Source organism: Halictus rubicundus, chromosome 9, assembly GCF_050948215.1.
Source record: "Halictus rubicundus isolate RS-2024b chromosome 9, iyHalRubi1_principal, whole genome shotgun sequence".
NCBI classification, from domain to species: Eukaryota; Metazoa; Arthropoda; class Insecta; order Hymenoptera; family Halictidae; genus Halictus; species Halictus rubicundus.
Genome location: NC_135157.1, coordinates 11,473,396 through 11,487,870, shown reverse-complemented (window position 1 = coordinate 11,487,870; position 14,475 = coordinate 11,473,396). Strand labels below are relative to the sequence as shown.

The following is a 14,475-nucleotide window of genomic DNA, read 5'->3' as shown; positions in this document are numbered from 1 at the left end:
TTCAATGTCTATACTGATCTGTGATTCGATGTCTGTACTGATCTGAGGTCTGTGGCAAAATTTGAATTTAGCGCCATTCTACGCAGCGGCAAAACGCACAAGCTGGTAGACAAATATTATCGACAGAAGAGAAAACAACGGAAACTGGTGTACCATCACCACAGACGAGTACAGAAGTAGACCCGTCACCTTTTGAGTTTTCGTGTCGGACGATCTCAAATACCGACACCGCTAAAAATCAGTGGTCTTCGCCACAGACGAGGTACAGGAGTAGACCAATCACTCAATGTATTTTTTTGTCTCACGTCCGCGGGGCTCTAGAGCCCCCTTACCATTTTGGTATCACATCCTACCGTATCGGTCGGAACTAATATTACATACGAGATGTAGGAATAGGCCAGTTCAGTGATCTCAACTTATGCTGTTTCGTGTCGCACGACATGAAATACCGTGAGAATGTTCATGGTTTACAAGTTATTCTGTACCTTGAATTCTATTATCTATCTTTACTAAAAAATTAGGTAGCAACATGGTCAAAGGAGTGATTGTCGGCATCATTCGAAAAAGAAGTTGTTATAAACTTTACACGGGGGCTGGCAGTCTTTCTAAATATCTCGTCGGTGACCGGATGCTCGCTTCTGTCACATCAGAAATAAAATGGGTTCTGTTCCGTGCTAAAAATGATGTAGATTCTGTTCCATTCTAAATCATTGAAACTGAAAAAGGTGGAGACACTGAAACCACGGGCGTGAATACTCTCATTTCTTCTCTAGTCGCATATTCTGTGCTTTGATTAAAGCTGTCAATTGGAGTAACTGCGAAAACAGCTGGTATTTGTAGCCACCTAGCGTCTAACTCGCGAAACGTGTTCACAGTTAGGAAATATGGCGTAAAGTGAATGTTGCGCATTTGTGATTTCGGTAAGGAATCGGATCTTGCTGTTGACTTTGTTTCCAACGGTGCACGTAAAGGAACGTTGGTTAGGTTTCACAGAATAAAGAAACATACGGGAGTCTCGTGTTTCCGAGCGAGTTATTTAAATATAGATGATTCAGAGGCATATAAACTGTGACGCAGCATGTCCTCAACCAGCCATTTCATAAGACTTTCGGATACGTTCATTCTCGTTAGTGTCGGGATAACAAACTGGTACGGTATCACTTCGATGTTTCCGTTTCCATTAGACCGCTAAATATCACCGAAAAGCTGTGCGCTTCGTTCCGAACGATGTTTTGCTGATCAATACGAAAACAAAAAGGAATGTTCCTCCTCTAACTCGCTTCCATTGGCACGAGAGTGCATTCCGATCTTCTGTATGTTATACCCGCAATTTTTGTTCGTCTACATCTCGTTGCTTTTTCATCGCATAAATATTTTGAAACGCGAGTCACACGTTCTTCATTTTTGGCCACTCTACAACAACCAGCGGGAATTGTGTGAGAAGAATCTAAACTGTGCTCATGTTTGTGGACTCCTTGTTTCTGTGACTTTTGTTTGTATTGTAGTATATGTTGTTTTTATCTTTAGAACCTCTGCCATATACGATTTTGAATGTGGCACCGTTCGCATGTAGCACCCGCGTTTTGGTCTTTAACCGTCCGCCGCCGGAGCGGGTCAAACCTGGAGACAAATTACCCGGAATACAATAATGTTAAGTTTCGGAAGCTGCTTAGCGGTCTAGTACTCACTATAACACTATAAGACGTTCTGACTCGGTCAGAGAGACCCGGCACCGACAGACTTCTACTATCATACTTCGGCAACCGACGCAACGGTTCAAACTTCTCTGACGTGTTTGTTTAATAATTGTTCCGCTTTTTTTTTCGAACAAGAGAAATCTAAAAATGAAAAGTTGTTTTTTGCTCGACATTCGCAACGAGTACAGAAAATGAAAACATGATACTCATTGTTAATCTGAAAGATCGTTTTATTAAAAACGTAGGTGGTGGAATGTAATTCTGATATATACCATGCAATACCGTCGCTAGTTAAAAAATGTTAGTCTTGTTATTCAAGACACTTCCGATTTTGTGGGCCTGGCATAATAATCTTGCATTACTTTAAATCTTTTAGACTGAAGAAATCAGTTGGTATACACGGACTGGATTCTATAACTTATTCTGACAGAAAACATATTTTCTATAAAACAGGACTTTTAGGTAAGTTTCAAATGTATAAAATAATAATTACTCTAATAACAATTTAATAGAAATTGATTTGTTTTATTCGATTCCGGTAAAATATTACTGTACATATAAACGACATTTTTCTAAATCTTGTAGTTAGCTAAGAATTTTTTAATCATTTATTCTGAAGTAATTAATAAAAGTTGGTCAAAGAACAGTTGAAATAAAAAAACACATGTATTCTCAATCTATGAACAGAGGCATGTTATTAACATTGGATCAATGTAATTTCATTCGATTGCTTGTCTATTATTAGATGATAAATAAACATAAATGAAGTCACATTTTTGTAAGATCATTATAGACTTTCAATTATTTGGCAATGTCTTTCTCACAGAGTGAGAAAGAAAAGGAGGGGAGAATTCTGATCTCGGAGAAGAGAGCCATTTTCCAAGTCTTCGTTTAGACATTCTAAATATAACTGGAGGCTCTATAGGCTTTACTTACTGTGTCATACTGTGCAGAGTAGTATCTCACTGTGTTGCATAGATTTCACTCGTTTTCTACCTTTAGCATGGCGTGATGCCAATTATATTTGTCTCAAAATTACTAATAAATTTCTATTACTTATTTCTAAATAATAAATTAAATATTTCGAAGTGATTTTACTTTTATTCTCTGATAATATATAGGGTAATATTTATTGGTATAATAATCCAATAAAATCTTTATATATGTATAATACTAATATTAACGCTTCAGATAAAATGCTCATACATACTGCCTACATATTTGCTAACCACCAAAAAGTATCCATGGTACCAAATTGTGAGTCTTTGTAGATTATAGCAATAAAGTCTTTTTGTAGATTATAACAATAAAGTCACTTTGTACTATTTTGAAACTGTACATCTATCAATCGAAAGAAAAATTCTAGTAAAATTATTGATAACAATGTTAAATAACAATGATAAATATATAATTAGGATTAAAAGACAAAAAATGTTTTGCAGCACATTAAAACATATTATGGGGAATAATCTTCTGTATCATTGATACATTTAAAATATTATGTTAATAATTTATACATTTATTGAATTCTATTCTAATTGTCATTTACTTTATTTACAGATCATGGGTCCTATAATTCATTCATGTCCAATCGAGTTTTTTCTACCTCATGGAACAGTGCATAAGAATATTACTAATTCCTCATATACTCTAGTTTCAACAACCAGTGTTAAAAATCTGTATGAATACATCGAAAAGCACTATCAAATACAAGCCGACAACTTTAAGTTGTACCTGGGATCACCTGGGAAGCTGGTTAATATTTATACTATTTTCATTATACTATTTACATATCTTCTTCTCAATTAAATTAATGATACCTTATTGTCATCAGATTGACTTATCTGAAGTGAAAGATAAAGTTATGTCAGAAATCGATGTAGGTTTTTCTAATACCGAAGACTTAGTAAAATATAAATATACACTCTTAGTTGTGAGGCCAACAGACACTTTGGTGCCAGGTATCTTCGGTCCTCACTGTGTTCAACCGGAACCTCTTCATCAATCATTAGTATTGGAAGAAGATAATAATGTTGATTTTAAAAGTTCTATTAGACCTGAAACAGGTATACGATCAAATCTCATTGTAACATTCTTCTTTTTTTCCTAAAACATGTTTATTAATGCTTTAGCATAGTTACAACTTTAATATATTATTGTTTCAGGCTACGTCGGTTTGGTAAACCAAGCAATGACATGTTATTTAAATAGTTTAATCCAAGCATTGTACATGACTCCTGAATTTCGAAATGCACTGTACAATTGGGAATACACGGGTGAATCAGAAAAAGATGAAACTATTAGTATTCCGTATCAATTACAAAAATTATTCTTAAACTTACAGGTATTAATGTTACAAATGGTTATCATAATTTGTGACATGATTCAATTTCAACAAGACCCATAATAAGGCCTTATTTACAGACGTCGTCAAGATCGGCTGTGGAAACTACGGCGTTAACAAAAAGCTTTGGTTGGGATTCCACAGAAGCCTGGCAGCAACACGACATTCAAGAGCTTTGCAGGGTAATGTTTGAAGCGTTAGAACGAAAATTTAAAAACACGGAACAAGCCGATTTAATCAACAAGTTTTACGAAGGTATAACTCCGAATTATTATAACTAGACTAGATTATAACTATTTTTGTCATAAATGCATAAAATCCGTAGTCTAATATAACTATTAAAAAATATTTATAATTTGACCTTTGTGTTAATAGGAGCAATGATTGATTATGTTAAATGTCTGGAATGTGGAACTGAAAAGTCTAGGGAAGATACGTTCCTTGATATACCGTTGCCAGTAAGACCGTTTGGTAGTAACGTAGCATATAGTAGCGTGGTGAGTTTATAAGCCTACATTTCGACAGACACAGCGATGTTTGTGTCACATGTATGAAAAAATAATTTTTCATAGGAAGAAGCCTTAAGAGCATTTGTACAGTATGAAACATTAGAAGGAAACAACCAATATCATTGTGAAAAATGTAATAAAAAATGTGATGCGCATAAAGGATTAAAATTCATCAAATTTCCATATCTTTTGACGTTGCACCTTAAAAGATTTGATTTCGACTTTAACACTTTTCGCAGAGTTAAACTCAACGACAAGTGAGTGTACACGAATTAATATACTGAATATACCGAGACTTTCTGTAAGATTTATATTTTCATATGTCATTTTATAATCTTAGAGTCACTTTTCCAAATATATTAAACTTAAATCAATTCATATTGCCTACAACAAATGAAGAATCTACGATTAGTGAGAAGAACACGAACTTAGCGAAATCCGATGACAGCTCAACAATAGATTTCGGAACTCTAGACGATGATTACACTCCGTGTGAAAATAATCTTTCTAATAGCAATCATACAAAAAATAATGATCCAGATGACGACGACGAAGGTATGTTGATTTTATAAGGCAAATGCAGTACAAAAAAATTAATTAAAATAGTTTATTTTCTTCAGGAGTAGACGATTTAAGTAATGGTCCAACATCATCAAATTGTACCGAACATAATTACGAAGACGACAAAAATCGTGATAATGCTGTGGAGGGACCTTATAATTATGAGTTGTTTTCAATTATGATACACAGCGGCAGTGCCAGCGGTGGTCACTATTATGCTTATATAAAAGACTTTAGAACGCAAGAATGGCTGTGCTTCAATGATCAAACTGTGACTCAGGTATGAACATACGTTTTTATTAATAACAATAACTTAAAAATATTAACTAGTGAAATCTTGATGTAATTTTATATCGTATAATATTGTTAAAATTATGACGAGTTCAATTCTAGATAACAAATGATGATATTCAAAAAACGTATGGTGGTGGCCCGACCAGGTCGTACTACAGTGGACCATGTAGCAGTACTAATGCATACATGCTTATGTATAGACAAATTGATCCTGCTCGTAATGTTTTACCTATGCAAGTGCAGGATTTTCCAAGCCATATACAGGTACCGTATCAAATTATAAAAGTCGGATCACGTTTTAACTTCCATGTATTTACATTTGTCATGATTAAATTTTTCAGAAATTGTTGAAGAAAATGAAAGAAATGAAGGAAATGAAAGAAAACGCAGATTACAAGAGGAGAGATGACAGGCCCTCGTGCCTTCCTTATCCCAGGGAGCATTTTGTTTCTCGAAAAGAAATCAAAGAACCACCAGGGGGGGGTTTCAATAGAAAGGATAAACTGGCCAAGATGAACTGTAAATTTATCGCAGATGGCCTAAGTTTTAGTTTCACGGATTACGAGGTTAAACCATGTTCACTATTAAAACGGAAGCCTACGATTGAAGCATCAATTTGTTGTGTACATTCTTCGAAAATGCACTCGTTGAAGATGAAGTTTTTATCCGACATAACATGGTCGGAAGCTACAAAAACGGCTTGGCAAATGTTCGACTTATCAATGACAACAAATCTCAAACACTGTCGTTTAGTCCTGTACGATTCCATCAACAAGCTTGTTTTGTGTCGTTACGAAGGGATGGAGCAAAAATCTTTCGCAGATGTTTGGAAAAGAGATGTGTACACCTTGATGTTAGAAATACGGGACGAAAATGAGCTGGCCGTTGAGAATGAACAAAACGGTATGTAAATTATTATTTTTACCGCATATTCTTGATTATGTATTAAACGCATTTTCTTCTACCACAATATGAAGTGATCACGGCGAAAGTATACGTTCTTGATGTCGCCGAAAAGAAGATCACGGAAGGACCGTTGAAATTGCGAGCCTTGCGTACTCAACAAGTCAGCCAATATAAAAAAGTGCTATCAGATTTATTCGATGTCGAGCTTAACAAAATGACAGTGATACTCGGGGAACCGGGAAGCCAGTTAAGATTGTTCGATTACGATGAGTCTACTCTATTGAGTAACACTGATCTCTCCGATAATGTCGAGGTGTTTGTGATGTCTATGTGCAACGACGAATGGAAATCGTTCGTCGAGAAAACAACCTTGTGTGACATTATATCAAATTATACGAATCACGAAAATATTCTCACGTTCCATTTGAAACTCCCTGATCCGAGTAAAGTTAAAGAAATATCTGATCGTAAGTTATGCATTATTATTAGTTTGTAAGATTATGACGTGTTATATCAAAAATTTTAATTGAAGGCAATATGATAGAATGGATTGGCTCAACGTTAGGCGACAGATGTACAGATACAGAGAGACCTACCGCCGAAAGTCCATCCAAAGGAAATAACACCAACTCGCAACCGCAACGTGACGGTACACCTAAGAGCAATCCGGTCTTAAAAATCGGAATTAGTAATGAGGATGTATCGGGAAAGTATGCGAGTCCACAGTTGGGAGAAAACGAAAAGTGGAACACACCGGAACAAAGTAACAGTGAGGACAGTAGCCTTAGCGACAGTGATAAAACATTAGTCGGGGATGCTCTCGAATTTGACGATTTTAATGAACCGTACCGTCCATTCAATACGAATGTCGAGACTGATGATAAAGAATATTATTTTAAAGCTACACCCTACGAGGATATTGATAATCAATGTACGAACATTAATTTCATTTAATTGTACACAACGCGCGAAATAAGTGATACGTCCTATGAGAATTTTAAATGTCCATTATTTTTTCTTACAGTTCTGAAAGTAGAAGTATCCAGGAAGATGAAGTACAGTATGCTTAAGACTAAACTAGAGCCATATATCGGTGTACCGAAAGAGTATTTTAAAATTTCCTACAAGTCCGAAGATCTTGAGGATTCTGCGTACTATAAACTCCAAGAGAACCTTCTTATTAGGGAAGAGGATGAGTACTTCACAGTGAAAGTTGGACGCTTCTTTGATTTTACAATAAAAATATACCGGATGTTTACTGTGATGGAAACCGTAAGTCGCATGCGTTGATGTATTATCCATAAATGGTACCTTTGATATTTTTGATGTTTTTATAGACGCATTTGCTTTCTGTATTATATACAGCTATTCCACTTTTTGGGTGCGTGGATATTATCCAGAGATATAACGGTCGCCGAGGCAAAGAAAGACATCTTAAAAAATATTAAGGATGCGCGTAATATAGATATACCGTTGAAGAGATGTCGACTAAGAGAAAAACACCTATCGCTAGCGACTAGAGTGTATTTGGATCATCAGAAACTTGATGAGTTGCATTTGCATCCAAATTCTGAGATGGTCATACAAAAGTTATCTGATAACGAACCTGTTACCAACACCAATCAAATTATAGTGCGAGTTGCGAATATGGATATACATGAAGGGTATCAGGAAATTGTTATGGATGAGAAGTCTACAGCAGAAATGAGGAAACTGGTGAATGAATATGCGTAATACTGTGATCTAAGTTTTTGATGAAGTCTTTATAATGGATAAAACTACAAATCATGTAGACACGTATAATCGTATAATAATTATTTTATGTTTTTACTTAGTTGTCTGCGGTGACGACTATACCTGAAGAACATATAGAGATAGCAAAAGCAAATAATAAAGAAAGTGATGAAACAAAGTTAACATGGCACGGGCCGGACTCCGATGTTGAGTTGGATATTGATAATGGTTTTCTATTTTTTTATAGGTACGTACAACATATCGGACAATAATTACAATTGACAATGTAAATGGAATATCTTTTTCCGTTTTATCAGGGATAGCAGGTACAAAAGAGATCTGTCCAAAACCTCGAGTCGAGAGGAGTCCAGCGTAGCAAAGATTCAAGAAATGCGCGATTTGAACACGCGTAGTCGTCGGAAAGAGAGAGCGCTTAGAATATATTTGACCAGCACAGAATGATCGTCCATTGAACATACATTTTCTGATATACGACTGTTAAATAGACACGTGTGGGAACATGAAGTCAAATATTCAAAAATCACCAAATATTCTGTGCTTCGGTAAATCTTTGGTATTTCAAAGCTTTCGCGCTCCTAAAGCCGGTTGGTTCCTCGAATTCATCGAACTCTCGAAACTCCTCGGGTTTCTTAAACACTATGTGTCACCAGAAGTTTTTTAAGGAACGTTAAACTGTCGATGATCTGTAGGTTATTAAGTTATTTTACCATCTACAGATTCCTACTAAAGAGCACAAACATTGAGGAAGATTATGAAAGCGCTGGATAGTAGCAAATAAGGGAAAACTTTGAAAGGAAATCAAGCTGCTTAGTGATAATCCGAATTTAAATTAAGGAATTTACTTTTTACAATTTACAGTAGTGGCTCCACAATTGCAAGGTTTTCTTAGCTCTATACATATATTACTATCCTTTTCTCTTGAGTTAATTACAGTTATAGAGCCATTACTGCATATACGTATGTAGCTGATGTACATTCGGAGTTTTTGCATCAACATTTTCATAAAATCCCTGACATACCTTCCCTTTATCATAAACAATTTAAAAACTTTCATACACGTGCATCAAACCATGTCAAACGAATTCTTAAAAGCTGAAAGATTTTTAACATCCGAATACAGCACAGAGTATATCTATTTGTTGAAAGACATTTATCTGACACAACAATACATAATCGTTTTAATGCCAGTGTAGGTTAAATAGCATTCATACGATATAATTCTCAGTTATAAGTCCTTCGCTCTCCACATTTTAATCTGGTAGTAGTAATGGTTAGATAGGTCGTAAACTAATTTAGGTTTCAATACGTTACGCGCTCTTTTGTTTGTAAAAAAGGTAACTCTGAGACGACCTAATATATTTAATGAATTTTCAAAATTCTTTAAGTCATTAACTTGTCGTTACTACTACCGAATTAAATAGAAATTCTTCCATGTGATGTTTAAAATCCATTCTGGCTAGGCATGTATCCTGCAGTACGTTGTAATTTATTTAATTATGTATGTTTATTCATTCATTACGTGTTATCGGTACAAAGAAACCTGTACCACTTGGAAAACCAAAAAGTACGTTTAGCCATGGCATTGTTGTTATTTCCTACAAATCTAATTTTCCAGTATAATGAAAAAGATTCTTCAAGAAAGTCCACCAAATTTACATTTGTATAATAGATCAGTTGCTTGTAAATAATAAAACTTGTGAATCGAAAGTCAATATCTTTCTTCGTGTCAACATCATGACCACACATTGTGAACAGTGTACGATGCTAGGTTCTAGGATCTTCTATTGTGAAACAATGCACTGCATGCATGTAGGGCACCACTATCCTTTCGCATTTATCAACAGTTTAGCTTGGCATTTTTGTTTTCTTTTGCTAATTCCATCATTAGAAACTTTGGTGCAGAAAGGTTTTCAGTAGAAGGGTGTTGTCGATCCTTGTCATTAATAGTTGGTTGACCATTAGTTCTGTGCAATTAATTCGCATTTGAAGTGAGATTTTCGAATAGCATTAATGGACTGGAACATACAAGAATTCATTGAACCAAAAGAGAAATTGAGATACGTCTACTATTCTCGATATAATATCAGTTGTTGTACGGCGATTTACAATGTAAATCATAAATCCTCAATTTTTAATATAGCTGTAATTTATATTGTATATTTATCACAAGGATGCCTACTTTGGATTGTGCATGATCCATCAACAGGAGATTATATATTGAAACAAAAAATATAATAAGAATCATAACTTTGTTATATAACGTACTACGATCGATATATAAATTAATTTATTGAATTTCATTAAATTTCTTTACTCATAGGTATTGATACTTTTCTCCAAAAACAATTTAATTGCACACTACAAAATCTAATTGATGATTGATGAAAGTTATATTTTCTGTGTTTTGTATTATGTAGACGTTTTATATGAAATTACAAAACACATTTGTAATTGTATACATCTGAATTGTTTGCTTGTGATTATAACCGTAATATTGTTAATGTAAATTCAAAAACGGAGGATATAGTATTTAATGCTTTTCTTCATTGTTTTTTTATTTGTTTGCTACCAATCTTATGTTTGGAGCTGGGCCTTAAGTATTGTTTAACAATTGTTCTTATAATTACCAAGCAGAATAATTTTTGGAGTTGTGCTCATTAAGTAAAGTAGTAGGTATGCGCAAATACTAAGTAAAAAGGTAGTATTGTGTAGAATCAATTGTCAAGTGGCTCATGAAGTCCAAAGTGGTCAGTGTTTATTCATTTTGTATGAATGTTACAGAATACATACCTATAAATTATTTTCTATTCGAGTGTTCAATTTCATCATAACATCTGCTGTATACACCAACAGTTCGAACACTTGTCCATCGCTCTTCTAGATATATTTAAATGCTTTGACTCATTGTAAATACTCATTGTTCATTAGAATGTCTTATTTAATCACTTAAATATTTACGCATACCTATAATGATAAACTTAAATACACTACAGCTCTTATATCTTGGTCCCTTTGCGAATGCCTTAAAATTGAAATTGTAAAATACAAAAATAACTCATTATAAGAACAAATATGTACTTGAAATTATGTTGACTACAAATGATCACGAATTATATCGTACAGTATACTTTGAATGAAATTATATTTATTATTATTATCGTTTGAATTCTATTCTTTTGAACTTTTCTTTCAAAGAAATTTCTATATAATTATTGTTACACAATTAATTAAAAAAGATTTAAGTAATAATTGCGTTAATGTAGGGGTATCTCAAATACAAATTTTTGTTTTATTTTGAAGCATTAAATGAACTGTAGTCATTTAAGAAATAATAAATTACAAATTATATTTTCGTACCTATTAGGAAGAACGGAAAATATAAATTTAATAATCAGGCTCTGATGTTTCTTTCCCTAACTTGTTGTATTTGGAAAATACAATGATTGTCACATTACAGAATACACTTGTTGTCTGTCATTTATTTTTTATCCCGACAAATTAGTTAATACGATTTAAAAATAAGTATTTCTAATGATTTCGTGTTAAATTTAAATTTGAATGTTAATACATAGTCTATGATTTACTCCACCGGTAAAGAAGATAACTGTTGTAACTGTTTCATGGATTCATGTACTAATTTAATCTAATTTTATAGAGTAAATATTGCTAACTGTATCTTAAATCAATCTCTGCAGTTCTCGTTAAAAAGTATGAATAATTTTAGATCGCTCTTACGCTTACTATAGATCACATGACTTTTGAGTCATGAGTGTGTGTGTGCGCGCGCGCGCGCGCCTGTGTATATGTGTTTATTGTCGGTTCGAACATGGCCGCGGTGGAGTGCGATTCAACAGACGACAGCTCGGCGGATTTATCGAAAACGCCGGTGTTTTCTGATGGAACTGTAAAAACGATCGAGCAACATGAATCGTTGGGAACACCGTTGCAAACTTCGTGGACTTTCTGGCTGGATAAGTAAGAACGTGTATCCACATATTGCTGCGTAATATTCCGAATCCGGAGCGCTGTTTTTTGCTTATCAGTTTCGCATCCTTTGTTTTATTCTTTTGCAAAACGTCACAGAAACGTACGCAAATAATTTTTCGTCTTTACATATCGTCGCACTATCGTAAATAACGAAAAAAATTGCTACACCAAACATACATCGTTCTTTGTTCATAGTGTATATATACAGATGAAAAATTTGTAAAATTAACAGAGCTGTGTCTGGCATAACTGTCGAAGAATATAAACAAAATTTAACGAAGATTTATACTGTGAATACAGTGCAGAGTTTTTGGGCTGTCTTCAATAATATACCAAATGCTAGCTCCATGCAGGTTAGTAGAATTTTTCTTTCATATTGATCTGAAAAGTTAGTAGACAAATTATGTACTGGTTCAATGATTGATTCACCATTTTTTATTCGAATTATGTTTTGTACTATTATCGATATCCATTGTTATTCTCTGACATATACAATTTCAAAGAGACAAGAAATGAGTCACATGTTATAGATAAGGAATCTTTTATATGTTTGATATCTTTACTTTTGTATATTTTTTAAATTCCAGGTTAGATATAGTTATCATTTGATGAGAGATGAAAGATACCCACTATGGGAAGAACCAATTAATCAACATGGTGGAACATGGAGAATAAAGTGCCATAAATCTGATACTGTAGGTATTGAAACGTTTATTTATGATCATCACGAATATTGTAGTGAAAATCATTTTTAGGAAGAAATTTGGAAGGAAATGGTACTTGCGGCTATCGGAGAACAATTTGCAGAATGTGTGGCTGAAGATGATGAAGTCTGTGGAATAACTGTGTCAATTAGAGATAAAGAAGATATAATTCAAGTAATTTTTTAAGTATTCAATGAGACAATGTAATCAATTTAAATGTATACATAGCAATGCTTATGAAATGACTCATATCCTTGTTTAGATATGGAATACCAATGCAGCTTCTGCCTCAAAAGCAACTGTGATAAAAAAAGTTCGTTCTCTGTTGCCTAATGTACACTTATTTGACTTTTATAAGCGTAAGTTTTGGTCTAATTTTTTGTATTACCAATACTCTAATCATATTTTCAAAGGAATTTATAAAAGCTTCAAAATACGTTCACAGCTCATCAGTCACATCACGCTTATGGTCGATGTTAAAAGTACGTTACTATTATTATACTATTGGCCAGCAAATACGGAACAAGCAAAGAATATCACTTGCTGGATTATTTCTAGAAGGAATTTAAATTGTATCATAATGCCCTATGAAGTTATACCAAATGAAATGGAACTATGGAAGATTTTACGTTGTTGATAATAAATTGTTTACTGTAAAAGCTTAAAGATCGTTGATATTGTATCAATTTTAAACTGTAAAATATATTTTTATATTTACAATATATGCCTACTCGTCCACCTACATGATTTTCGTTATTTTCAATTGTATTTATGTCGAAATCGTACATTAGTGTGTAATAAATACAGGAATTTAGTTTAATATGCGTTTTAGTCAAACGTGTTCAATAAATCCCATTGAATAAAATTACTACTATCGACAAGCTTTTCTTATATTCTCCAAAAATTGATGAATATCTACAAATTTATACGTTTATTAATGCTGTCTAAAAACTTTCTAAAAATTAGAAAATATGTTGAATTACTTCAATATTGTTTAGCACTATCTCATGCGGTCTAAGGTATCAAATTTACTTGAAAAAAAAAAAATTAAACAACTATTTCAACGCGTTTCATTACAAAACAAAGTTTAACGGAGGCTATTCTATAAATTATTGAACATCCTTCTGGAATATGCTCAGCCTTTAAAAGTAGCTTCGCGTTATGGACCATAAGAAATTCCGACAGATGTACAATATACATCGGTGGCGTCTGGCGCCAGACATTGCTCACGATTTATTCGATTCGTCTTCGAAAAGGCGTGCCAATGACAAGTTCTTTGAGCCAGTCTTGTGAAAGCCTGCACGAATCAAATCTGTATTAATTGTACTTATTTTTAAAGCATAGTGAATGTTAAAAAAGACATTAAATTTTTTTCATTAAAATCAGTTAATGTTATGTATCTCTTTTTTAATATTCATTATGCTTTAAAAGTAAGTATAATTAATATAGGCACACTAATTGGTACCCCGGCAGTAATTGGGTCCCCTACCCTATTCTACGATATTTTGTCGTCCAAGAAAAAGAAAAAGAAGAAGAAGAAATAGAAGAAAATCATGAACGCGTAAGATCTTCTTTCACGCGCTTTCGAAAGCGGAAATTTGAATCCCTAATCTTATATCCATAAAACCGATTCGTGTGCCCGACTAAACGGCGCCGCCTTAACATTTTACGTCTTTTCGATATTCGTCAGATTGACGTCAACCGACGGATATACCGAC

General features: G+C 33.8%; 2 protein-coding genes across 8 annotated transcripts; both read left to right on the top strand.

Moving 5' to 3' along the window:
* Nucleotides 1-826: 826 nt before the first annotated feature.
* Nucleotides 827-11,232, top strand: Usp47 (ubiquitin specific protease 47). Of its 7 annotated transcripts, none has more exons than XM_076793845.1 (18): nt 827-920; nt 2,074-2,159; nt 3,258-3,452; nt 3,532-3,763; nt 3,863-4,041; nt 4,122-4,296; nt 4,417-4,538; nt 4,614-4,807; nt 4,891-5,105; nt 5,171-5,391; nt 5,505-5,669; nt 5,747-6,308; nt 6,383-6,778; nt 6,877-7,242; nt 7,336-7,583; nt 7,677-8,027; nt 8,147-8,292; nt 8,363-11,232. In XM_076793845.1, exons 3-18 carry the CDS (start codon nt 3,261-3,263, stop codon nt 8,505-8,507), a joined length of 3,909 nt encoding a protein of 1,302 aa, XP_076649960.1. In that variant the 5' UTR covers nt 827-920; nt 2,074-2,159; nt 3,258-3,260; the 3' UTR covers nt 8,508-11,232. The 7 variants fall into 7 exon arrangements, with proteins under 7 accessions (XP_076649960.1, XP_076649959.1, XP_076649953.1 ...); XM_076793844.1 differs by having other exon boundaries at nt 6,856-7,242; XM_076793838.1 differs by having other exon boundaries at nt 6,844-7,242.
* A 631-nt stretch (nt 11,233-11,863) lies between these two features.
* LOC143357449 (eukaryotic translation initiation factor 4E type 3) lies at nt 11,864-13,477 on the top strand. The gene is made up of 6 exons (XM_076793957.1): nt 11,864-12,041; nt 12,286-12,406; nt 12,641-12,748; nt 12,809-12,931; nt 13,020-13,116; nt 13,203-13,477. The coding sequence occupies exons 1-6, from the start codon at nt 11,893-11,895 to the stop codon at nt 13,235-13,237; spliced, it is 633 nt and encodes a 210-aa protein (XP_076650072.1). The 5' UTR covers nt 11,864-11,892; the 3' UTR covers nt 13,238-13,477.
* The last annotated feature ends 998 nt before the right edge of the window (nt 13,478-14,475 follow it).

Coding starts and splice junctions, on each gene's coding strand:
- LOC143357449 (XM_076793957.1), top strand. CDS start 11,893: ATGGCCGCGGTGGAGTGCGATTCAACAGACGACAGCTCGGCGGATTTA. Junction 12,407..12,640: donor CAAATGCTAGCTCCATGCAG/GTTAGTAGAATT, acceptor TTTAAATTCCAG/GTTAGATATAGTTATCATTT. Junction 12,749..12,808: donor AGTGCCATAAATCTGATACT/GTAGGTATTGAA, acceptor AATCATTTTTAG/GAAGAAATTTGGAAGGAAAT.
- Usp47 (XM_076793838.1), top strand. CDS start 3,261: ATGGGTCCTATAATTCATTCATGTCCAATCGAGTTTTTTCTACCTCAT. Junction 3,453..3,531: donor TGGGATCACCTGGGAAGCTG/GTTAATATTTAT, acceptor TATTGTCATCAG/ATTGACTTATCTGAAGTGAA. Junction 8,293..8,362: donor GGTTTTCTATTTTTTTATAG/GTACGTACAACA, acceptor CCGTTTTATCAG/GGATAGCAGGTACAAAAGAG.